Consider the following 26,989-nt stretch of genomic DNA (forward strand, 5'->3'; position numbering starts at 1 on the left):
AGGCGAGTCCTGCCAATCGACTGCAATCGGAAGAAAACACATCCATTTTTTCACGATTTTCGCAAAAAATCATGATGGTTACATCATTAAATTTTCCAAAAATCGGCCTCATTTTCAAAGTCGAGATTCTGATGCGGTTCGAAAGTCTGGATCCTCCCGATCCTGGGAGAGTTGGTCTCTCACCGACCTGGCCCTATTTGCCTGAGATATAGCCCTCCTAGGAGTTGGTATTGCATATCCCTAGAATACAGGTTTCTTCTGCACGCTATATCTCTGCAATACGTCAGCCGATCGGGGTGCGGCATGTCTTTCCGTGCTCGGGAGAGTCGTGCCAATCGACAGTCTGGATCCCAACAATTCTGGGAGACTAGGTCCCTCACCGATCTGGCCCTATTTATCTGAGATATGGCCTTTCGAATATTGGCATATCATTAAAATACTGGTTTCTTCTGCACGCTATATCTCTGAAATACGGCAGCCAATCGGGGTGCGGAATGTCTTTCCGTGCTCGGGAGAGTCCCGCCAATCGACTGCCGTTGGAAAAAAGGACATTCATTTTTTCACGATTTTCGCAAAAAATCATGATGGTTACATCATTAAATTTGCCAAAAATCGGGCTCATTTTCGAAGTCGACATTTTGATGCCGATCGACAGTCTGGATCCCCACGATCGTGGGAAACTGGGTCCCTCACCGATCTGGCCCTATTTGTCGGAGATATAGCGTTTCGAAGATTGGCATATCATTAAAATACTGGTTTCTTCTGCACGCTATATCTCTGAAATACGGCAGCCAATCGGGGTGCGGAATGTCTTTCCGTGCTCGGGAGAGTCCCGCCAATCGACTGCCGTTGGAAAAAAGGACATTCATTTTTTCACGATTTTCGCAAAAAATCATGATGGTTACATCATTAAATTTGCCAAAAATCGGGCTCATTTTCGAAGTCGACATTTTGATGCCGATCGACAGTCTGGATCCCCACGATCGTGGGAAACTGGGTCCCTCACCGATCTGGCCCTATTTGTCGGAGATATAGCGTTTCGAAGATTGGCATATCATTAAAATACTGGTTTCTTCTGCACGGTATATCTCTGCAATACGGCAGCCGATCGGGGTGCGGCCCCTCTTTCCGTGCTCGGGAGAGTCCTGCCGATCGACAGTCTGGATCCCCACGATCCTGGGAGACTAGGTCCCTCACCGATCTGGCACTATTTGTCGGAGATATAGCGTTTCGAAGATTGGCATATCATTAAAATACTGGTTTCTTCTGCACGGTATATCTCTGCAATACGGCAGCCGATCGGGGTGCGGCCCCTCTTTCCGTGCTCGGGAGAGTCTCGCCGATCGACAGTCTGGATCCCCACGATCGTGGGAAACTGGGTCCCTCACCGATCTGGCCCTATTTGTCGGAGATATAGCGCTTCGGAGATTGGCATATCATTAAAATACTGGTTTCTTCTGCACGCTATATCTCTGAAATACGGCAGCCGATCGGGGTGCGGAATGTCTTTCCGTGCTCGGGAGAGTCCCGCCAATCGACTGCCGTTGGAAAAAAGGACATTCATTTTTTCACGATTTTCGCAAAAAATCATGATGGTTACATCATTAAATTTGCCAAAAATCGGGCTCATTTTCGAAGTCGAGATTTTGATGCCGATCGACAGTCTGGATCCCCACGATCGTGGGAAACTTGGTCCTTCACCGATCTGGCCCTATTTGTCGGAGATATAGCGTTTAGAAGATTGGCATATCATTAAAATACTGGTTTCTTCTGCACGCTATATCTCGGCTACATAGCGGCCGATCGTTTCGTGGCATGCCTTTTCGTGATCGAGAGAGTCCTGCCAACCGATTGCCTCGAAGTTCATAGATACATTCACTTTTTAGGGATTCAAAGAACGTGATTCAACAATTTTTTTCGTATTTTATTTATTTACCGAGAATACGCATAAATATTCGTCCCGCAGGAGTACAGGCATATCTTATTTTCCTCATTATTGTTTTACTTCTGTTTACACATTTGCATGTACACCCTTCTTTAAATTTAATAAGCTGATACTAACAAAAAAAAAATAAAAAAACAATCCATAAATATAATTAGAGGCTATTGCTTATCGAATAGTGGGGAAATATCTGCAGCGTAGCTCTAATTTTCTGTAGTAGCTTTTCTCGATCTAAATTAAATTATCACATTTCCTATCGGTTATTTAAATGGTAATTCACGTTAAGTTTGTTGCGGACTACAATGTTTGCAATGGATTGAATTGCTTCGTGCAAGCACTACATACAATAATACTCGACCACTTGCCGGGTGGCAAGCGGTGGGAGATGGCCACGATAGCGAATGAGAAGAGAAGACAGTGGCCCTTCACTTGCCCTTCTGCGCCTCCAGATAGGTGGCCGTGAAGGTGAGGAGGCGGTGACGCTGTTTCAGGTTGCGGGAGCGGACGTGGGCCGAGTTCAGCTCGTCTGTGTAGCTGCCTGGGAACCAGCCAACAGCGCCATCGCGAATGCGCTCGCCCTGGTACCAGCCTGGAGAGTGAGCAGATGATTAGAGGGGAGGATCATTAGGCAATGAAAGGTTTAGACTCACCATCTGGCAGCTTGCGTGTTACATTGACAACGTCGCCCAGCTCTAGATTGAGGACATCTGGCTCGTCGGACTTGTAGCTATGCTTGGCCACGACCTGCGGACAGTCCCAGGACTCGTACAGCTTTTCGCCTGGCGTTTCCGACTCTGGCGGGCGCATGGCCTGCAGCCAACGCTGCTGGTCCGACACCGAGGGGCAGGAAAGCACCTGCAGAGGATTAACAAGAATAAGAACCGGAAAGCGAAACAGTAATGGCTTTTAGGGACTCACTAGCTCCACTGTCTTGCGGTCGCAGTTCTCGAGGAGAGTCATCAGGATGAGGTTTTTTCCGGCCTGATCCTTGATATCTTTGGTTGGCAGCTGCGGCAGCGTTTCGCCTGAAGCAATGGTCAACATGCTCCTGGGACAATAGTCGAACACACTGAAGTTGGACTCGCCGCGGCGCTTGCAGAGCACCAGGAGATCGGAGAAGAGGAAGGCATAGATGCTGGACTTGGTGAACCGCTTGCCGAACGTCAGCTTGGCATCGTCGCCCCGCCACACGAGATGTGTGAGCTCCCCCCGCTTGACCAGGAAGCGAGGCTTGGCTCCATGCTTGGTCACTCCCACGGGAACAATGGCGAGGGCACGGATGTTTGAGGGGAACTCCAGCTGCTTCGAAATGCGATCGAGCTCGTGCGCTTGCTCCCAGCGATTGGCTGCTTCGTTGCACTGGGCCACCACCTTCTGGACAAGAGCCAGCGTGCGCTTCCAGCTCTCGTACTCCTCCTGGTTGTGGGGCGATTCCTTGCTGAACACCGCATCGATGAGCAGCGGCAGGCGGGTGATCCGCTGCATGGGCAACATGAGGAACGAGAGCAGATTCAGGCCACAGCAACTGGGACTCGCCTCCAGTTTCTCCAGGTGCTGCTGGAAGACGCCGTTCTTGGCCTCCTTCAGCCGCCGCAGTGTCCTGTCCATCCTGCCCTGATGCTCGCAGAAGGCAATGTACACGTGGAAGTGGCGCTCGGCAATCTCGTAGATGCAGCGACTCAGCCCGTGCAGCATGATGTTGTCCTGCCAGCAGCACTCCAGCTCCGTCAGCAGCCGCTCGGAGCACTCGTGGACGGGCACAATGTAGGAGAAGAGCTCCTTGCGATCCTGCGAACTCAGCACAGAGCTGTCCACAAAGGCGCTGTTGTTCATGAAGTGGCGCCGCAGGAGTGTCAGAGACTTGAGGTAACTGGCCTCCGATGTAATGATCTCGAATTTGGCCTCCTGCAGGCTGCGCTCCCGGCTTTTCAGTGTGGCTGGAATATTTAAAATGGAACTGAAGATCTTCAAGGTCCTGCATCAAGGATGCACTACTTACGCAGTATTCCGGAGTGTATAACCTCTGGGATCTCGCTCCACAGCGTCCGAGATGGTCCGTTCTTTGGGCCGACCAACTGCAAAGCGGATGGCCGCTGCTTGGGCAGCTGTTCCACGTGGACGGGCTCCGGTTGGGGCTTTGGGCTGCGCAGAGCATGCATACCGATCTCCTCATAGCCATCTGCAGAGCTCTCGTGCACCTCCAGATCGCGAGTGATTGACTGAAAGGAGTCGATCAAGGATCGACTGATGATCTTCTGCTGACATGAAGGATCAGTGGACTCACCTCCAGCTTGGCGGCGCTGTACATCTGATAGAGTGGCTCATTGGAGAACATGCTGTGGGGCTCCGTTTGGAGGTCATCGCCCAGACCTGCCTCGTTGCCGGTGGAGACGCCAGAGCTGCCGCTGGAGCTGGCCACAGAGATGCCGCTCGTTTGGTAGAGACCCGATTCGGCGTACCAGGAGCTCCCTCCTCCCCCGTGGGCACTTGGTGTGGGCGTGGCCAGGTCATCGGTGGCCTGCGATGGGGTTCCATTGAGATGACTCGACTGCTTGAAGACTCCGCACTCGGCATACCACGAGGTGGTCTGTCCCTGCTGCCCCTGTCCCCCCTGTCCATGATCCACTTTGAGGCCTGGGAACGGGGGTGCTGGCGGAGGCGGTGGTGGGGGATCGTTGGGACGCAGGCCGATTGTGGTGCGACGCCTCGTGGCCTTGGCCTCTTTCTTGGCCTTGCGGGCCACGGTGGAGAACTTCTGTGCTTCGGCGCTGGGCATCTGCACTGGAATATCACCGGAAGAGGCCTTCTCGGAGAAGCCCGAGTCCAACTCCCCGGCACTATTCGGTTCCGGCCCCACCTCGGGGGGGTCCTCGAGGTAGAACGTGCTCCGCGTGGCTGTCAGTGCGGAAAGCTGCTTGCTGTCGAAGGTGGAACCCACGAGACTCTTGCGCAGCCTGGACCGGAGGCTCTTTCCGTTCTTCTGCTTGGCCCGCAGAACTGCCGGCTGCTCTGCCGGACTTTGGAACCCACCACTGCCGCTGCCATTCAGAGTCTTCTCCGAGCTGCTTAGAGTTTTGGCTGCGTATTCGGTATTCTCGTAGATCTCCTCCTGCTTCTTGCCGCAGCTCTCCACATAGAAGGCCGTACCCGTTGTCGTGTTCTCGTACAGCTTCTGTTGGCTGCCCTTTGGCGACTTTTTGTTGGATATAAAGTCCTTGAACTTGCGCACAAATTCGTACACTTGATTCTGCGGTGCCGGTGGCTTGGGCAGGCGATGGTTCCTCATGTCCACGCCGCTGTCATTGTGCTGTAAAAAGGGCATTAAGTGGGTCCCCCTCTCTCTATTCAAAGTCCACTCAAATCCACTCACGTTTCGCAGACGCTGACCTGGCGACTCCTCGCCGTGCTCATCGCTGTCCGTCTCAAAGGAGTCGTAGTCGTCGGAGTTGGCCACATGCTCGCCCAGTGCATGGGCGGAGACTGAGTGGTTTTTGGCGCGTCGGTGCGAGGCTCGCAATCCGCTGCGTGCCCCATCCGGCTGCCGCTGCAGCTGGCTCGAGTGCAGCGTCTCGTAATAGTGATCGGAGTCATCTGTGGAGGTTGAAAAATAATAAAAAAAGAATGAAAAAGAGGAGGTTAAAGGTTTCTCTTGGCAGTCTGCTGCATGCACATATCGCCATCCCCACAGAACGAACCTACAAAAGTGCTCACTACCATGGACTCCTGGCCGGGATTGCCCAGCTCCATATGGCACACCCGGATCGTCGTCACCTCGGCCCGCACCCATCGACGCTTCTCCTTCTTCTCCGTCGCCTGTTGTTGCTGCTGCTGTACGACAGCTGCCTCGTTCTGGTATAGCGGCTCGGGGGCACAAGGCACGGACTCCTCGGTTGGCGGCCCATTGAGATAGACGCTGGTGGATTGCTGGCAGGTGACGGCCACCTCGCCGGCGGCACGCGGACGACGCTTGCGGGGGAGTGTCACCAGATCCGAGTGGTTGCCATTGCTGCTGCTCAGGCTGCTCGAGCAGCTGAGGCGCTGACCGTTCTTTGGATAATTCGCGGACATCTTGTCTCACATTTTATGCGGGGTCGTCTACACTTGGGGAAAAACGAACCTCTAGTTAGATTTAAGGGTATTTTTCCCCCAAGTGTAGATGTTGTTGCGGCTGCTGCTCAACTCTCTTTCTCTGTCTCCCTTGATTAACTTCTTTTCTTATGGAAATGCAATCGGAATTCGAATGCTTCATTTAATTGGAAGCAATTGAAGGCTGACTTCTCTCTGATTGAACAAGTCCCCCAAATAGAACACTGGGATGTGTACATACGTACGTACGTACATATGCTAATTAAACAGACCCCTCGAGTGTCACAACAATAAAACAGTTTTTCCATACAAGGCTTGTACATATTTACTCGCAAGTATATAGACAGACAGATAGATAGATAGATAGTGTGGCAAGTGTGATGGTTACAACAACAAACAGCACACACGACACCATACCACACCACAGCACACCAAAAGCAAAATCAAAAGCAGTGGCATGCAAAATAGCGCAAAATATAATGGAAAATGGAATGGAATGGAATCATGGTTGAATGCAGATTGATATACACGGCGGGTTTTTCATGGTACAGGCTCAGCAGGTGCTGCCTCTGTACCATGGAGCGATTAACTGCTGGCTGGCCAGCAAATCGAATTCAAAAGCGGCACAGAGAGTGCTAGACTGTGTGATGGAGGCATGCCCGAAGTCAGAATACTCTGAGCAGAATCCAGGCCAAAGTATATACGATCTTTGGTAGGATATGCTATCGAAATCACAGTGGATATTATCATTTCCATCTCAAATCATGCACCCTCTCAAGTACTCAAAACATTTATCCATAGGATACCTGTCCTCTGAATGGATAACATGGCTAAACTCTTCCGGCAATCTATATGCACAGCTCTATGAGATCTGGAATCAGATTGTGCTCTGAATTTTAGAGACACATAGCACCCTCGGGGCATGAGACTAGACATGAAATCAGCTCTCATATTACGTATACGTACACGTACACAGAGATCGTGGATGAAGAGGCAGTGGCAGTGGCAGAGGCAGGCAAGCGCAGCGAACGCGAACCGGTCTGACGGTTATTATTAAAGATACCACAGACATGGATACTACACATAGATACATATATACATACATACGTATATGTTATGGCTATATATGCAGAAATATTTCAAGAAACAAGATACTTTTTGGCGGCGACACTTGTTCTGCGTGGGAGCTGCCGCCGCCGCCTCGTTCTGGCTCTGGACTCTCTGGAACAAGCCGCCAAGTATCTAAAGCGCCCAATTTTCGAGCCGAGAATTACCGGTTTTAAATGGGGGGAAAATTCTGCGAATTTTGGTGTTTCATTTATGTGCGTGCCCACATGCGAGTGTATCTGGCGGTTACAATACGTGTGGTACGCTTGCGATTCAATGCGGAAATAAAATATTGCAGACATATTACTAAGCAGAGAAATTGAAAGATTTCCAAACAAAAGATACAGCTGCTTAATGCTGCAGCATACAGTGCATACTCGTTTTGGGCGAAATGCACTTCTATAATTGTTCTTTGCTTTCCGAAATTGAGCAAAAAGCGAAAGTTCCCCCAACTTATCCCATTTTAATCACTCTTGGCAGCAGTCTCTGTGAACCAGAATAGTTCTCTCTTTGGAGAATGGAGTTCATCTGTTTGAGAGCGCACTGTTTGCACATACATACATACTCATCAAGGAATCTGTGTGTGTGTATGGAAATGGCCTGTACAGTTCTGCGAAGATGATCTTCTGCTGTGAGTCTTTTGTTTCATTGGAATGCAGTCTGGCTGCAAGGCACGGCCATTTGCAAGTGCAAGGCCAACAGATTGCCGATCTCTATACGAGATCTGCAGCTGTAAAAGCGGACCAGGCCCCAGACCAGTCCGAATAGAGGTCCGATAATCGGTCGATGATTGATTGATTAATGCCAGAGGCATTAAGGTTACTTTTGTTGAGTGCCAAACGATGTCATTGCCTTCCAGTCGGACTGATACGAGTATCAATCAGTAGAAGAGCCAATGGCCAATGCCGCCCACAGTCATAGGTCAGGCATCCAATATGGTCAACCAATTTGACGCTCGCTTGCGAAGCTCGCTTTATGCGCTTCCTATATGCCACATCTCCGTATATTTTCACGACACTTTCGCTGCAGGTATTGCGTGTCGTTTCAGCGAAGAGTGATGGAAAAACGGGCGAACGTGCCGCGGGTAAAAGTTGAGTAGAGCTGAGAATTTCCATTGGGCCGGGGCTGTCGGCGGGGTTTCACTTCACCCAAAGCCCAAGACGCCAGGCAGGCCGTGAAACAATTACCAGATATTTTCCAATTTCCAACTTTGCGACGCGTTCGCTGAACTCTCTTCGCCGGAGGGGTGGGGCCTAGGGAGGGGGGGGAAGCCCCTTACATAGGATTACGCGCATGCGCAATGCTCGTTTGAACGGCTCGCACTCGAATTCGAATGAATCGCCGTTCCGTTGCATATTGCACATCATGTTTGGGGGTTTGCGGGTTTTGGGGCTGGTTGCTGGTTGCTGGGCTTGTGCAACTAACAGCCCGACAGTCTGCCATTATGGAGTTGTGTTGTCTATTTGCCAAAGTCATCCATCGTCCGAATTCGGAATTGGGATTCCTTTTGGCTACCCGTCTGACTGATGTATCTCTATCTTTTTTCCCTCTATTTGCCTTTGTTTCGTGTTTCTTTAAGACTTCTTCAAGGTTGGCTCGCCAGCGGTTTTATGTTTCTAGACTGGTTTTCGTTTTCGCTAAACAATTTCGTCATCGGTCGCCGTCACAGCAACAACAACCAAGAGGTGGGGATCGTAACGGGGTGTAAGGGCATCAGCGCTGCGGCTTTCGGTTCCACAAAGCGAACAGAAACAACAAAACTAGTAACTGCAAACTGCAAACTGCACACTGCACTCGGTCTCTTTTTCTCTCTCTTTGTCTCTCTCTCTGTCTCTGTATCTTTCTTTGTCTTTGATCATCTTTTGGGATGGGATCTTTGGGATTTTCTTTCTTTTATTTTCACAGAGCATCGCATCCAGCAACAACACTACAATTCGTAATTATCTGATATTCACATTTATCACACACACAAATTCCTCTCCTCTAAGCGAGCGAGCGCGGTTTTACGATTTCTGTCGGCGAAGCAGCAGCCCCCACGACCGCACGATGGAGCTGAACGCGTTGGATTGACTTGCTAAGCGGGCTATGGAGCAGCAGAGACCCCCAACAGCAGCAGTAACAAACTAGGGGGAGCGTTGTGAGTAGCTGCTGCGACCGCAGCTCTACATTTAAGCTCGATACATAGTCAGTATGGCTCTCCTCCAGCAGACGGCGCGTAACAACGAACGAAAAAGAGTGCGTGCGAGAGAGACAGAAAATCAGTCAAAACGTGTCGTCGGGCGCTGCGTAGCGACTAGTTTTGACTATAATAATAATCCGATCTGATCCAGATTGAGCAATCTGGTAGATATGGTCATTCTCTATGATTCTGCGTTCTTAGTTTTGGGGATGCCTCAGATTTTCATTCTCTGGGGCGGAGAGAAGTTTTGAAATACACTTGTATAGTGTAATAGTGACATATTACAGAAGTCTTGAAACAAAATGTTGTTGCTAGCTCTTAAAATCTCTGAGCACTCTGAGCTCATAGGGACGGACGGAGATACAGACATGGCTCAATCAACTTGGCTATTGATGCTGATCAAGAAGGCTTCCTTCTGGACGTTAGACACATCCATATTCACCACAAATCAAATATACCCCTATACAGGGTACTAAAAGCATAAATTGCACGGTCCACTTTATGGGCATTGTTTACGCTCGTTCGCTCTCTTGCACTCTCAGAGAGGTATATTAAGGAGAAGGTAAAGCAGTCACGCTCTCCATCTGTCTCGCTCTCGTTCGTGTATGTCTAGGCTTCAACTGGAGGTTGGTCGGCCTTTCCTCCTTTTGAATGTAACCTGCCTGCCATTTGGCTTCTGTGGAACCTGTCGAATCGCTTACAATCCAATCCACTCACTCTCCCACTCTCTTGTCCAGTGTGCGCGCCTGCTCACACACTTGATTCATGTAACGGGTTGTTATTGTTGTTGTTGTTTTTGGTGCGCTGTCGGCGGGGGCTTACTCTCACTCTCATTTGTAATGGGTGTACGAGCAATTATGTGGTCTGTTAGCTGCTCGACTTGTTAGCCTCACTTTTGGCATTTTCGTTTGTCAAACAGCGCCTGGGGGCGAGAGACAAAAAAACCTTTTAAGTGGCCCTGATGATCCATCCACACAAAAACAATTAAGCGGCGGCTAATCGTCGGACGTTCACAGACACGTTCACAGCTGTGGAGTCCATGTGTGGATGCTAAAGCTTAGTCATGGCACGAACCATCGCAGATCGATAAGAGCTTTGTTTGGGTCGGAAGCTTTATGAAACAATTGAAACAAATTTGATAAAATAACGAATAACTGAACAAATATTAGATAACACAGCTTTTTCATAGATGCTACACAATCGCACGCCCAGCTGAGACGTTTGTACGTGGATTTGAGATACATTCCCATTCGGATAATAGAAAGAATTCCATTCGGTGAGCACTTTTGTAGATAATATCCCCAAATAGAAATACTTATTGTGGAAAGACTTACCCTCTATGCAGCTTATCGCCTTCTTTTGTTGCAGTCTTTTGTCTCTAATGCGCTTCGACCAGTCCGGGCTCCGGGTACGATGTGGCTTCAAGCGTTCCCGTACACTGAAAATAATCGGTGGAAGAAAATAATATTAATCATATGGTATTTCCCATTTTAAAAGACTTGAAATAGTTTTCGTTAAGTACTTTACAGGGCTCTCTGGGCCTGGCAATCGATCATACCACAGAGTCATTTTCTATGGGCTATGGTAAATGTAATTGTCCGGAGGCACGACCATTTGTGACACGGCACTTGCATCCACTGACTGACATGATTCCGTTGAGCTTTGAGCTCTCAATAGAAGCGCCAAAGAGTGCATTACAAGGGTTTCCTCAAGGGGCGCGGCAATCTTATCGACTGATAACAGACGGAATTGTGGGTCGCCGAGCTAATTAATGGCAATAGGGGGAGGAGCTCCAATCAAGCGTCGAGTGTTGCAATGGGATCCCAAATGGGATGGGTGACAAACATTGGTAAAAAAGGGCCAAGAAATGGTTCTATAATGTCACTCATTGCATCGATAAGATCTCAAATATCTTTGCATTTGGTCCATTATTATCTTCGAATTTATCTTCTACAACCATCTTTATCGGATCTTTCGTATTCGATCGCAGCCCAACAATATTTTACTATATTTACTAAACATACAAACATGCATACGGAGTATGTATGCACATATAAAGTATTTATGTATATCCCCTTTCTACGCTTTGTTTATGCAGAATATCGTAATTTGTTGACTTGGAATGACGTTACCCAGAGAATAATCTCCATTTCTTTGTTTGTTTTTAATGGCGATGTTGAAAACAGTAGAAACAAAAATAATAACAAGATGACTGGAATATGGAAAATGCCAATTGAAACCCTAACCCCATGGTCTGTACCCCTTTTCGAATTACAAAAACACGCGCCACATCTAAACCGCTTTTCAATTACTGCAAATCCTTTGATTCTTAAGGGATTACATATAGAGGGGTTTCCTTAAACCTTGCTGCCCTTTTGGGACTCTCCCCGAATCTCTGATTGCTTTATCGACAGCCCACAGATAAGAGCCATCGCCTGCCTTGACCCGATTGCCCATGTGACGATTTTTGTGGCCAGGGGGGACAGACGGGGGGACGACTACAAAGCAGATGTTGCAACCCACTTCGTTGCCACTCGTTGCACCATCCCCAACACCCAAACTGACATCCGGACAACAAAAAGTGAGTGGGGCCCCTGCGGCAGTCAGCCGCCTGCTCCACCGATAAGATAAGGCCCAAACAAACTGATAAGCAATCTACGCAGAATTTATATCTTCCCCCACAGAAGGGGGCCCGCACTCTGCCCCACCCTCCCCCCCTGTCTGGCAATTATTCTGGAATATTAATATATGTATATCTTTTTTTTTTTTTTGCTACTCACACAACAAACTGGGCTTCGGTGGGCGGCCTTGCCTCCAGGCGATCTGCTGGCGATGCTGATGCTCCCTCGCCGTCGGATATGTCCACCCAGGCGTCGCTGTTGTCGCTGGAGCCGGCTATCGAGGATCGCTTGTCCCCCGAACGCTTGGCCCCGCCGCCACTCGAAGCACTGCCGCCGCTGCCCAGGGAGGAACGGCAGCCGACGCTGGCGCTGCCGTAGATCACACAGCCGGCGGCGGCCAGGGAGGATTCGTACAGGCTGTTGGTCTTGTGGTCCGAGGAGATGGTCAGGGTGGAGCCGCTGCTGGAGAGCTGGATGCAGGTGCCGCCAGGCCCATGCCCATGCCCCGTCGCCGTTGTCTTCGCCTTGCGGTAGTGGGAGATGCTCTCGTAGCAGTTGGATCCCAGGGAGATGGCGTCATTGGTGGTGGTGCCGCCGCTGCCGCTGCTGTTGCTGTTGCTGGCGGGGGCTTTGGTGTGCATCGACTCGTAGCAGCCCTTGATGGTGTCGTAGATGTTCTCGTCCTCATCCTCATCCTTGCCCAGGTCCAGGGTGCTCGCGTGATTCGGTTTCGGGGGAGCCGGACGAAGGGGCGTTGGAGACTTGGGCAGAACTCGCTTTGGTTTCGGCAACTCTGGCAGCTCGTCGCGGGTATTCCTTCCCAGTGTGCCGCCATGCGCTCCAGGAGATGGTGTGGCCATGGGGAGTGCATCCTCAGCGTTGGCCGCGGGCTTGGGCGGGGGCGGGGCAAAGGACTCGTAACCATCGAAATCGGGCGCAGCCGCTTCGCAGGAACCCGCTATGGACTCGTAGTCTTCCATCCAAGTGTTGGGCCTGGGGCAGGATGGCGTTGCCGTTGGCGATGCCGATGCCTCCTCCACGGTCTGGTAGATGTCCTCGATGATCTCCGACTTCTGGATATCCGCGATCTTGAACAGGCCCGAGGCCTGTGCTTCAGTCTTGGGTTCGATGGCAGACATGCCAGAGGGTGTTATGGGCTCGTAGATGGATTCCGGTTCCTCTTCTTCTGGGACCTGCTTCGGTTCGTCTGTCTGGGCGTCGTCTTCCTTGGGCGCCACTTGCTCCTCCTTCACTGTCCCCTTCTGATTTTCCCTTTCCGCGTTCATCAACTGCTTCTGCTCCATGATCATCTGCTCTCCCTCGATGGCATTCACTAGGGTCACGTTTACCGCCTGATTGACCAGGAGCTGGTTGTTGGAGATCTGCTTGTTGGCCGCCTGGTAGACGAACGAGGTGTTGGGCAGCAGGCGCTGCTCGAAGTCATCGTTGGTGCCCAGCAGCAGCTCTCCGGACTCCGAATGGGCGCTGATCTCCTTGAGCTTCTGATCGAGCACTTCCAAAGCGTCGAGGATCTTGGAATCGGCATCGGCCTCAATGCACGGGACCATCATCTGGGGAGAGCTAGCGTCCTTCCCTCCTGGATATGGATCTGGCTCTGGATCTAGCTCCTCTTTCTGATTAATCTCCATTTCTGGAACCATCTCTGGAACCATCTCGGGTGCATTTTTGGTGGGCGAAGGACTGGTCGACTTCCGGCTTCTGCTGGTGAAGGTGAAACGCAGCTTCTCGTAGATGGAGGCATACTTGTGCTTGCGCTGCTTCTGCCGCTCCTCGTCCATCTCCAGGTCGGGCTTCAGATCATCATCCATCGCCACGTCCTGCTGCTGCCCTGCTGTTGGCTGATCTTCTTTGGTAGCTTCCTCCTCTGCGGCTGGCTCCGTCTCCACGGGCGTCTTGGCCTCCTCGCAGACCACCTCCAGCTCGGCCGGACTCCCCTTCAGACTCCGCTTTGTCTTTAGTGTGAGGCTGTTGCTGCCCCTGGTCTGGGCTGTGGCTGCTACCAGTTCGAGATGCCGTCGCCGCAGCTGCTCGCTCTTCTGCGGCACCGATGGCTTCTCCAGCGTCTCGAACTTCTTGATATTTCGCTGTACCGTCGAGATGCCACTCTCTGGGGGCAGTTGCTGCTGCTGCTGCTGCATCACGGGTGGCTGCTTCTCCACGATCTTGTAGACATGGCTGCCGCGTGCCAGCCAGACGCCCTTCTTCCGCTTCACCTCCTCTAGGACGCGGGCATCCTTCTGTATGATCTCGTTGAACTGTTGCGTCAGCTTGGCCACTAGGCTGTTCTTGCTGATGTTGCCGCTGCTGTTGTTACTGGGCGGAGCATCTGTTGCCTGCCCCATTCCTGCGAGGCAGCTGCTGTTTATCCGACGCGGCGTGTGGTGCTGCACGTATGATTTACCCGCGTGCGTCTTGAAGCTGTATTTTCGCTTTGTCACTGTGCGCGTCCCCGATGACGTCACAGTCGAAGATGTTTGCGTGGAAGTGGTATGCTCTGATTCGCTGCTGCCGCCACTCTGGGCGCTTGCCGCGCTGAGACTGACGCGGACTCGGGCACGGGCTCGCGATCGAGCTGGCGTCGCCCGCAGCTCCACCTCCTCCTCCTCCTCCTCCTGCTCCATGGAGGAGATAACGTTATCTGATAATCGCCGCGGACTCGGCGATTCCATATTGCACTCAGTGGCAGCAGGTGGAAGCGGCGGAACACTGTCGTCACATTTGCTGGCGACTAAAGTCGCACTGGCGTTTTTAGTCGCGTTTGCACTCGGAATTCTGTTGGCGTTTATAACCGCCTCGTCGCTGCTGGGTCGGAGCTTGCTACGCATCCTCGCCTGCTCCGCGTTCTTGTACTTGTAGAAGTTGTCCTTTTCACGCTGCAACTGCTGCTGCTGCGCGGTCGCGTCCTGCAGATTGTGCAGACTGGCGGCGCGTTTTGCCAGCGACTGTTCCGGCGAGGGATTGTTGAACGCGTTTACCAGACAACTGACGGATTTGTTCAGCATCCGGAGGGTGCCCAGCGAGGAGGCACGCGACGATGGCGCCCCCGTGTGATCCTCGCTGGCGCTCTTGATGCGCCTGTTCCACAGCAATCGGAGCGTTTGGACACCCCGGAAATCGCGAAAAGCTCGCGACTCGCAATTGCAGCTTTGATTTTGATTTTGATTCTGATTCTGATTCTGATAATCGTCTAGCGAGGCGTTATCGCGCACTGATTGCCGATTGTTGTTGTCGCTATCGGAGGCACTGACACTGGCACTCGCTGTGGGTGTGGCTGTGGCGGTGGCGGCTCGCGATCCGTTCACCAGCCAATTGATAATTGTCTTTTTTGTCTTACGCGGCGAGCTTGTGGAGCTTGTGGCACTTGTGGTATTTGTTGCACCCGCACTCGTTGGATTCCCATTGAGATCGCAGCGCGTGTGGGCCGCCGCATCCCGCACAGGTGACATGGCCATGGCCATGGCTGGGGACCACATCCGTGGTGTGGTTTCCGACGCTCACCTGTCTACCTGCTACTTCGGTGCCACCAAACGGCACGATGCCGATGATGCAGCTGCTGCTGGCCCCTTGCCTGGAACGACAGAGAGCACAAAAAGAAGAGAAAGCTGGTGAAAATTCTGGCTCGTCTGATGATGGAAGATGGTCACTCATGCAAAGTGGTTCTGTTTCTGTCCACCTAGTATTGGTGGCCAATCGGTGAGCGGAGTTAGGCCTGTTAGGCGTGTTTGTACAACAATGTGGGGCGAGTTATGAATTTCTAGTGATATTTGAATCTGTATGTCAATGTGAGTTGATTTTCCCCGAGCTACTATTCAAACACCATCGAAATATTCATATAAAGGAACGTAAATATATTATTTACGATTATATGTATATACCCTTGCCTTATCTTCGAGACTTTTATTCCTGACGTCTTTTTGTGTTTCTGCTTGTGCTTGGTTTTTTGGGTATTACTCATGCGTTTTGGTGTTTTGAGCACCCATTTCATTAATAATAATATATACTGCACTTAAAAGGCGGCAAGAAGCACAAGGAAACCCAAATACTATTTTGCGCAACCAAGAAATCGCTCGCATGGTGGGGCGCTGGCGTACAACATTGCGTATGCGCGATACGCTTTGTATGCCGCCGGGAGCTTATCGCTCAGCGATCGATGGATGATGGTGGAACAGAGCATTGCACAAAGCCACAATATTGTTGTCTTAGCCACAATTCCCACCTCTTCGCACCTGACGATTGTTAGCCCTCCCACAGCCACCACCGCTGCTGGTGGGGCAGACGGGGCACGTTTTTGTCACACACACACACACACACACACACACACACGCACACACAAATGCCAATTATAATGAGCGATTACATAAAGTACGCGACAGCGACACAAACAATTTCTTTTGCCTCACATACGATGTGGGGTCTATATACTATTTCTCTTGCTTTTTTTCTTTTTATCACCGAATGGTTTTTTAAGCCGCTTTGCCGGGCTTTTTGGTAGCTTCGTTAGCTACCATCTTCCTATTTTTTTTTTCATTTTTTTTCATATGTACATATGTACCTCCTGTGTGGCATAAAGGGGGAGATGGGATGGCAATGGGGATTGTATATACACGAGTATATCTCTTTTCTAGCCGTCACATTTGCCGCTCTCGCACGCGGCAAGAATAACAAAACTAATTTTTATTTGCCATTGCAAAAAGGTTTTTTAAACAAAATATTATTATTTCGTATATAATACGAAGCCAAACAGAAAGACAGACAGATACACTGATAGACGGACACAAGTATTAGTGGCAATGCAAATAAAAAGCTAAAAATTGTTGATTACGCAAACGTCTTTTTGGGGCCATAATCGTACATATTTGTATGATATTTAACCAAGGAAATTGGTGGAAAAAAGTGTGCAAACATGGCATTTGATAGGCGGAAAACAAACAGGCTTAACATTCCATCCGGGGGGGAATCCCGCAGAGATCACTTTTACATTTGCGGGAAGTACAATCCTCAAACGAAAGAGTGTGTGTTTCAGACACCAGATAAACCTTAAGAACCATTCCCCTTGAGCCATAAATCTACGGGTATTGGCAGCAGCTGCCACAAAGCTGATATTTCCAATGCCTTATACAAAAACACACATACGAGTATATCTAAGGTAAGGTAGGGTAGGGTAGGGTAGGGTAAGGCCATTCAAGGCAGTGAGCTGTTGAGGCGTTGAGACGTTGAGGCGGTCAACAGCTTTTTGGCCTGGTCAATACAAAATGCTTTGCATATTAAACAGTGTCTCTGAGGCCGAAAAGGAAAATGTAAACAATTGACAAAACTCAGACCGAAACTGGAGATACAATACAAAAGTAAAGAAATAAAAATCAGCCTCATCTTGAAAGGCATTGCATTGTAAAGAAAAGAAACTCGATTTTGATGAGCTGCATTTGAGCCGCAGCTGCACCTGCTACAAATTCATTCCATTGATGATCATCGATGATGGGGAGGCAGGGAGGCAGGGAGTCATCTGGCCATTGGAATGCAAATGGCTTTCAAAACGGATGCAGCAGCGGTGGCAGAGGCGGTGGCAGCCGCTTTTGTGGGTCTGTATCTGCGTTTTTCTGTTGTCTGCTTTTTATCATTTTGATGAAGATTTTCCCGCTGCTGACGACAGCTGCGAGTCTTCACAGAGTGAAAGTGATAATGCCCGCCCAGCCCAAAAGCCAAAAGCCAGAGAATCCCAAAGATTAGACACGCTTCTTTGGAATAATCTTCTGATTCGACTGCGAATGCGGAAGACCCCACCGCATCGGGCCCGTAATGTCAGACAGACAGACAGAATTCGGAATGGGGGAATGAAATGAAATAATCTAGCTGTAGAAATATATTTTAATTTCTCGAAAATTAAATCAAAGAAAATTTATTGCCATTTTGCATACCGAACAACAACAAATACAACAAAAGGCAGCCATTAGAAATGTGAAAGTTTACTTTTCCTTTTTTTTTTGTTTCGGTGTGTTTTGTGTGTGTTTTTGTCTCAACGATTCTCCAGCTAATGAACTGTCTTAGTGTCTTTCTTGGCCATGATTTAGAGGTTTAGATGGTCTTCAAAGCATTTCAGATGTCCGAAGTCCGAAGTTGAGTGGAGTTCCCTCAATAAAACTCTATAATATATGTGGGATAGCACTTCTCTTACACTTTGCGTAGCACGATTCGGAAAGGGTATGTTTCTTGAGGGATTCACAGGGTTTACATCATCGCCTCACTGCACAAACGAGGACCTTCGACTGAAAAAATACTGTTGTGCCACCTCTACGACTTTTCGATTACGACTATGGATAGTATTTGTTTTTGTTTTGGCTCGTGTTGCTGGTGGCAACAGTTCCTGGCTCGAGAACAGCCACCAAAACAGCCCGTGGCCCGTGGCTCGTGGGTCGTGGCTCGACTGTTGGCCAACTGAAAGGTCTGGCTAGAGGGCTGGCACTGTGCAACCCCTAAACCTTCGATGAGGTCCACTCACTCACACCCTCAATCGGAGGCCACACTGCGTATGGTTTATATGCAAAACAAGCCCCTGGGTCGATAGTTTCCCCTGCCACTCCATTGGTCGGGCAGGGTGGAATCTCCGAGGGGTAGTTCCTACTATTTATTCTAGCACATGGCAGATGTCTGCGAGTGCGTTCCCTTTTGTGTGCATTAGCTATGCTTTGTTGACTTTCTGGTTGAGACACCCCTTCCCTCCCCCCTCCCACCACGCCCACGCACGAGTTTAAGGCAAATTCAATTTGTCCACAAAGAAAGCACTCCTTCACTCTTTCCCCCTTTTGTGAGACAATTTTCTAGCCCCAATCAACATGTGTTTTCATTTCCTGGATTATCTGTCGCTCAAACGAACATCTCCCTGAAACGATGATGAGTGTCTTTTCTCCTCCGAAGAAACCCTACACTGCGCAATGTGACACCTATATTTAGCTACATTTCCCAGTAGATTGGGTTTCAAGCATTTTATTGCAGACTGACTCACACGCCTTATCGGACAGGCGAGCGCCTGCCCCCACAGTTACGCTGCAAGTGCAATTTAGGGGGCAACAATTGCTGCCCAGGCAGAGAGGCAACAATTTGTGCACACTTTATGTTTATCTAGATACCAGAATGTGAAAGATACATGAACAATATGTATGCAAAACGAGCATTAACTGCATTCCAAGCTCCGTTGCCCAAGAACCGCAAGCAGCACCAGCGCCAGAGAGTCAGACCCAGACTCCGAGACGAGACAGACCCATAGACAGACTTATAGACCGCGTAAGGCATAGAGGCGTATAATTAGCGTGCAGCATTGGCAAAGTGAAGCTAATGGAACCCCAACAGCATATAAAAACATGGCCCCAGAACCAACAGAAACATGGTAGGGGGCACACAACAACGGTAGGTAGCGTAGCAGTTCTTAAACCGTAAACCGTAAGCAGTAAGCAGTAAGCCGTAAGCCGTAGGCCGTAAGAGAATCCAAAGCAAAAGACGCACAAGAAGAGGTCAGTGCGGAGGCCAATCCACAGATACAGTCGTAATCGTAATCGTAATCGTAATCGTACGAGTACCTGTACCCAGTACCCAGTACCCAGTAACCATCCAAAGTCAAAGAAGTTTAAAGTTGAAAAAGCAAGCGTTAAATTACCATCAAAATTCATAGCCAATATAATCCACAAGGCGTTCGACGATCGTAGTAAGCTCTGTTCCAAGATCGATGTTTGGCTGAGGAATGTACGACCATCCCCTCCCACCGGGGAACGCTAGGGCTTCCAAGCAGAGCCAAGAATATCCCAAGGTGCAGGCGCAGGCCTTTTCTTGGTGAAATTTTGCTTCTATGGACAGATCTCGCTCTCTCTCTCCTTCTGTCTCTGTCTCTGTCTCTATCTATCTATCTCGTGTGTGTGTATGTGGAATTTGCCAAGTGGTTTGGCTAGATTCTTTCAAGAGCATACCACCACGCAAATTTTCTGGTGGGCGTTTCACTTTTGCCAGCTTTCATTTAACGCTGGCCCCAAAATCGATAGATCGAAGCTGTTGCACTGGATTCTGACACTGCATTTTGTGCATTCTTTTTGTACTATTGTATTATCTACTCCCCAATTTCGGGGGTCCACACAGAAAAAAACACTCGGATACGGTGGCACAAACACGCGCGAACTGCCCTCGGAATGGAGCGAAGCTCCCAAAAACACGGTCTCCAGCGAACGACGAACGAAAGACAAGTGAAGAGTGTCGCCACCGCTGCTGTCGATTGCTGTGTGTGGGGAGCCTAAGACGCTGTTTTCTGCTGTCACAAGGTGTATTGACGCAAGGTGAGACACCGCCAGGGAGTGCTCTTACGCAAACAGAGCCACAGAGCTACAGAGCTACAGAGTTACAGAGCGACATGCCATACCGAGTGACTCGGGAGGGAGCGAGACAGACCCCACCTTGTCGGAATCAAGCTTGTTTCTTCTGCTGTTTTCTCTCCTGTTTCTGCTGTCGATTGGGGGCTGGGGATTGGGGAGAATATCATATCCGACTGGCTGTTGGCTGCTGGCTGGCTTTGACTGCAACTCCACTTGGGGATCGATCTCTCGCCCCGCGCTCGTCTCGCATTCTTGTGCATTGGCTTTTGGAGCTACGTTTTGTTCTGATTCTGTTTTGGATTATGCTTCTCCGCTGCATCTTTCGCTCGCTCTCTCTCTCTCTCTATCTCTGGCTGTGTGGCTCTGCTGCGAAATGCATTTCTCTCGAGGCATGCGACCCACAAAATGTGTGGCGGATGCTTCGGGTGGCACAAGTGTTGTTCTTTGTGCGGGATCGTTCATTGGCTTCTTCTGGCTTTTAATTAGCCAAGCAAATTTTAATTAAGTCGCAGCGCCACTAATTGATTCGGCAGTCCATCAGCAAAGCCGTCTTTGAGACTCAATCGACAGAGGCATTGGTATGTCCGCGGAGGCCCCAACTCTGAGTAAATCACATTAGAAGCGCCTGAGAAGCGGAGACTGGTTTCGAACCCACGAAACGCGACCCAAAACGCACCGAAAATACTCTAATATCTTGAGCGTCCATACAAATGTGGATCACAGTGCCATTAACATGAATCGGTTAACACTCTGCTAAGCAAACCGGTCGGAGTCCATCTCTGTAGGATTTAACAGCGAACAAATTCCAGTACCAGTTCTTCTCCAAGTTCAAAAGAGAAGCCCAAGGTGTGTTGCTAAAAGGTGAGTCCACTTTCTCTCCCCCTTGGTTCCCACTCACCAAAAAACACACACCACAAACTAAAGTTAGAGCGGGCCCCGGAAGGAGTTCACCTTATGTTAATATACTCTGCCTGAACGCTTAACAGAGTAGCTTCACAGAGTGCCTTTACAGAGTAGCGGAACAGAGTGGCTTTACAGTGAGCTTTTACGTGCCGCTTATCTGTTGGCTTAACAGAATGGATTAACAGACTGAAAGTGGAACAAATTCCAAGGAATTTTTGAATTTCGCAAAGTTTGGCGCAAACAACAAAAAAAAAAACCACAAAAATTTCAACGACCTGCAAACCTGGTTTCCATTTTCATTTTCATTCAATTCAATGCGAAAAAAACAGCTCGAAAAAAAGCACATCCCAGCAGCAGCAACAACAAGTTGGCGCCCCATACATGGGGCCCGCCTTGGACCCCAGAGTGGGGCAGGCACATCATCGGATCTGTTTGTAGTACGTACTCGTACTCGTATTTATGAGCCAGGCCAGTCGTCTTGCCACATGTGGCTCTCTGTGTATCCGTATCTCCCATCTGTCTCTGTAATTTGCATTAAGTGGCGGATTTTCTTTTCATTTTCTTGCTGCTCTTTTTTCGGTTTTCGGGTGGGTTTCTGTTCGGTTCGGTTCAGGCCCTGGCTGCTGCGACTCTTTTGGTGGGGCAACGGGGCGTATGCGAAACAATGCCCATTAATCACTGGCAGCTGCCTTGCTGCCTTGCTGCCTTAGTGCTGCTGCTGTAATGCAAAACTCTAATTATCGCCAGCATTTCAGCTGACGAAACTTCTTCTTCTCAGCGTTTGCTTGGGTGTTTTTGGTCTATTAATTTATTTTACAACGCGTTTCACGGAGCAGAGATGCTGAAACAAGGCCTTGCCGCTTTCCAACTGTCATCAGCATGCAGCTGCTCGGAAAAACCAAAGAAACCTAGTGAAAACTTTGGTACTTTGGTTCGAAGCACTACAGCAAAAAGTGAGTGAAGCAGCAGAGAGTGAACAGATCTGTCTGAGAGAAGATCGATCATATCTTCTAGTGGTGGCCTTTTAGGCCTAGGAGTGATCCCCGAACGAGTACACAAGGTGGTGCACGAGCATAACCTTCGGGGGTATTGAAATCCAAGTTAGATGGCCTTGTCGGGGGTCTTCGGGTTCTGTGTCCCAATCTCCGTTTGTAAACGTGATTCGCTTAGAATAGATCTCCAGTCACGTACTCCATGTTCATGCAGTTGTCGGACGCTTAGATAAATCGTGTTTAATCAGTAAAAGTGGAAAGGGGGGGCCGCCCGATATCGAAAAGAGTTTTACATACATGAATATATTTAAAGAGAAGAAAGTGAGTAAATGGGTTATATTTGTACCGGGAATATGCCGAGATGGATGGCTTTCTAGCCTTGTGGTAAATGAATCAGTTTGTCGGAAAAGAATTGGGAATTTCTTTATCATCATTGGGCATACGGTTTATTATAATTAATTATTCATGGACTAAGCGATGTCTCATCGCGGTTATTGTGATTAGAGCAACGAACTCTCCAGGCCTGATTTGGCCATGGATCGCTGGGACAGTGGTACCTGGAAAGAGCGAACTCTCGGATGTACACAGGTATATTTGAAAGAAACAAAAGGCAATCGTAGGCGAGCAAACGCTCTATCAAGCGATCACTGTACATTAGTATTTATTTATTTTCAAAATATCGCCCACACACACACAGAGGGTGAGGGTGAGGGTGAGGGTGACACAGTTTTGTGGGCTGCCAAATTGTCCAGCATTGAACCATATAGAATGCTTCAGATGACACCAAAAAAAACATCCATATATTCAATGTGAAACGATTGTGGCACGACCTGTGGCATACCAATGAGGACGGGGGAATACGCCAAAGCCAAAAACTTGGCAAAAAAAAGAAAAAATACAAATATAACCTGCTGCTGATCGGCTTCATTGGCATTCTCTGGATTAATCGAGCTCCAATCAACCTGATCAGATCATATCCGATCGATTCACTGCAACATAATAATTTACGCTGCAGTTTTCACATTGAAAATGTCACCAGCTATTCGAGCCGTGACGATGACGTGTTTTACTTCTCTGTTTAAGTTGTTGTGCAAAAATGCTGATGGGGGGAGGCACAGAGAGAGAGGGAGACTCAAAGTTCAATGGCTGGCACGACGAAGCGAATGCATTCGCCAGGCAATTTGGCCAAGAGGGTAATCTGGATCTCTGGCCACGTGAGTAAGCGGCGCAGCAGCCACCTTTTTCTGCATGCCGTCAGCACTGGCTTACAGGTTTCTTTGACCAGCATCACAGAGTCGAACATTATCTCCTCCTCCTCTTCTTCTGGGGCAAGTGGCATGAGTCATGCAGCCAGAGGAATGTTTATGGAAAAAGTCCCCCTCCGTTGAATGGAGATAGCCAATTCCAGTCGATGCTGTATTGCTGTCTTGCTGTCTATCTATTCTGTCAACGACTGTGCCGACTGCTGCACCTAAAAATTATAATTATGTGTATCTATGAGATACAAATTTACAATTACAATTACAGCCCCCACGCAGACCACCGACCAATTTTGTGGTGCTGTGGGCGTGGGTCCGGGTCCACAAATTATATGGCCAGTACTTTGGGGGGCACCAGGCAATTGTTATGCAAAGAGGCTGAGCAGCCTGGTCGGGGAGCTGGGGAGATCCCTCTCGATCCGCACAGATCTGTGAGATCATGTGAATGAAAATGGAAAGTGGTCAGTGTTTACGGCGGCTCTCGCTCTCCCTCTCCCACTCCGGGCCATAATTTGCGCACCGCATAACTAAAAGAGTTATTATGGTGATTTCTTCTTTGCTGAAACGGAAGCCTCTCCATAACACACACGCGTCATATTGTCGCATTACAGAATTGCACTGTGACAGACCAACAGACAGACGGACAGCCAGCGACATAATTGTAATCGTAATCGTGGGGACATATGTATGTTTGCTTATTGTAAACTTGTATTTGCCTTTAATGAGGCCGGAAGAAATTGTTGGAATTGCAACTTAAACTGAAACTGAAACTGGCAGCCGTTCCAACAATCCAAAAGCAAGCAAAGGCTTGGCTTTAAGCCGCACGAACAAGCCCCATGTTGTTAAGAAATCCCCAGCCATAGAACGGGGATTCATACATCACGAGGGTCTTTCACTTTCGTAATGCCCATAGCCATGCCATAGCCTCTGGGGTAAAAAAGACCAGAGTCCGAGCCAGAGCCAGAGCCACAGCCAGAGCTAGAGCCAGAGCCCGACCTTTATTTGCTTTTGGCAGCTTTCTATCTGCACGGAAGCAGGCGAAGAGCCGTAAATTGGCTAAGAAGGGCGTTGGACAACACCAGAAACAACAAGATCGAGAAGTGCTATAAAAAAGAGCAGTGCAAAGCAAACTCGAGCTACATATGTATGTATGTGGATAAAGTGGTAACTCCCCGGAGCGGATATTCTGTACGATAAATTGAAGTGGACCTTCCACTTAATCATACTTGTTTTGTGCATTTATTGCTCTTCAAGCACAAGTGCTCGCATTTATCAGTGCCCCAGCATTGTTTTTATTATTCATTATTCCCTTCCCACCACACAATCGAATTGCAGTTTTAAATTCCCTTATCAGTGTTTATTATCGAACTCTTTCTCTTGCGATTTTTACTTACATTTTGGAGGCCGTTCTTGGCGTTCTGGCCGGGTATCTGCGAGTGTGAATAATCCCCAGTGTGATTGCAATTACATATTCCAAATCCGAAATGCGTATATTTGGCAGCTTTAAATCAATCAGTATCCAATGTTTCGCTCTCTTTGTATCTATGCTAATCAGCCGCGGGGCGATTCACTTCTTATATAACAACTAATGGCCAAGTATTATCTTTTGAACGCTTTCATATACAAATCAGCCAAGCAGAATTATCATTTTAGCCATGCTATGGCGATGGCTATGGCGATGGCTATGGCCCACTGTCAATGGCCAATCTTTTGTGCACTTTCCCGGAGCAGACGCAGAAGCAGCAGCAGCCTCGACACTTGCCACATCTTCTACTTTTACTTTCCACAAAACAAACAAACACACACACACACACAGCACTGCTACTTGATGAGTGCCAACTGCAGTTGCAGCGATCAATCAAACAATCACAAAAGTTGCACAACGCCAATCGATTTCGATCACAATTAAGCGCGAAATATGCGATACGCGTTAATGGAGCTGCTTTTCTGGACGATCGTTCGTTCGGTCGCGGTCGCCGGTCACTGGAAGACTGATACCGATACCCGACCGAGACGAAGCAAAGCTCAGAGCTCGGAGGCAGGCCGCAACAATAGCACTTTGCTATCGATGTGAAGCCCGCCAGCCCGAAGTTTGGGAGCTTCGGCCGAGTGCCGGGGGGTCATGGTACACCACCAACACCACCACCACCGCCACCGCCACCGCTCGGAGATCGGAAAGCTTTCAGGCACTCAACAAAACAACAAAACAAATCTACGTAGGGAGAACATACTAATTCCCAAAGAGGTAAACGACAGCTGTCCCAATTCCGCTTTTCGTTTACTTTTCGCGTGAAACTTCTTTTTTTTTGGGCTGCGGTTTATTGTTTTTACGAGTGTACCTGGTACTGTATGGACTTGAGGGGTATACCGGAGCTCGACGAAGGTATGCGCCAGGCAGAGTAGAGCGGTTTTGTACATCATCTGGAGTCAAGGACTGACTAAACTACGAACTACGACTATGAACAAAACCATCTTTCATGTTCCGAAAATATGTGGGGAAAAATGTGATAGTTATGGGAAAACAGAAAACATATATGATGAAGATCCCCAGTATCCACGCATCTTTCACAGTTTCTAGCTCTGCCAGATCTCTGTTTTCTGTTTTCAGTGTTTAGTGTTTTTTTTTTTTTGAAAGAGCATGCGAAAAAAACGATTAAATATTTGAGTCCACAAATAAAAATCAGGAATTCCAGTCACGTTGGGGCTGTTGCTGATATACTCCATTACCTGGAACAAGAGTTCCAAGGGGCCCAAGCCCCGAGAGAGACACATTCTCCACTTTGAGATGGCCTGCGGGGAGACTCAAAACCGAAACTGTCCACATTAGAAAGTAAGCGAAAAAGTGAAGCAGAATGACGAGTCGAAGATGTTCAATGAAATGGGCTTTTTGCACGGGCAACCAGCTGTGTGGAAATTAACCAAAAGTGAGCATTTTTCTTGCCCAATTGGGGCTGTCCGAGTTGTCAGACAGGAAGACCAGAGCTGGACGCCGGCGGCGGCAGAGTCATGTGAAAGTGCGCCTAGAATTGGCGGCGAATGGCTAGGCAGAGAAAATGGAAAATGCTCATCGGCTGGCCAGAGTCAGAGTCAGAGTCTGTCAACTTCCTGTTGAAAATCTAGGCAGAGCCTAGAGTGGTTTCCAAAACAGAAAAAACACAATTTGCAGAACGAGTTTCCAAGACTGAGAGAAGACTCTCTTCTGATGGGTGATTCTTTGGACGGTGAAGCCATTATCAAGAAGATTTCCTCAACAGTTTGTTCGATAGAGTAAAAAGAAACAGATGTTGGATGTATCATGCTTTTAATAGTAAATTGTATATTTCAATCATACATACATACATATATGTACCTACATATGTATTGTTAGTCCTCCGTCAGTTTTTACATTTCCTTAGCACTTTTGAATGCTGTTTGCATCTGTTAATATTTGATTTAAACAAGCTACTAACTTACTTGGTGCAAAGTTGTGATCTAAATATCGTTTGTTAGAAACATTAAAATATCGTAGAGTAGGGTAGAGTGGGGTAA

The 26,989-nt window shown here is 48.8% G+C and overlaps 1 protein-coding gene across 7 annotated transcripts; it reads right to left on the reverse strand.

The window, feature by feature from the left end:
• Window positions 1-1,922: 1,922 nt before the first annotated feature.
• Window positions 1,923-25,194, reverse strand: Exn (Ephexin). Of its 7 annotated transcripts, none has more exons than XM_033384343.1 (9): window positions 24,856-25,194; window positions 12,095-15,524; window positions 10,649-10,752; window positions 5,313-5,533; window positions 4,227-5,249; window positions 3,942-4,161; window positions 2,861-3,879; window positions 2,593-2,797; window positions 1,923-2,531 (listed from the first exon to the last, which is right to left on the reverse strand). In XM_033384343.1, exons 2-9 carry the CDS (start codon window positions 15,427-15,429, stop codon window positions 2,368-2,370), a joined length of 6,291 nt encoding a protein of 2,096 aa, XP_033240234.1. In that variant the 5' UTR covers window positions 15,430-15,524; window positions 24,856-25,194; the 3' UTR covers window positions 1,923-2,367. The 7 variants fall into 7 exon arrangements, with proteins under 7 accessions (XP_033240234.1, XP_015043887.2, XP_033240235.1 ...); XM_015188401.2 differs by lacking the exon at window positions 24,856-25,194 and adding an exon at window positions 19,605-20,239; XM_033384344.1 differs by lacking the exon at window positions 24,856-25,194 and adding an exon at window positions 18,129-18,332.
• Between the last annotated feature and the right edge of the window lie 1,795 nt (window positions 25,195-26,989).

This window comes from Drosophila pseudoobscura, chromosome X (genome assembly GCF_009870125.1).
Source record: "Drosophila pseudoobscura strain MV-25-SWS-2005 chromosome X, UCI_Dpse_MV25, whole genome shotgun sequence".
NCBI classification, from domain to species: domain Eukaryota; kingdom Metazoa; phylum Arthropoda; class Insecta; order Diptera; family Drosophilidae; genus Drosophila; species Drosophila pseudoobscura.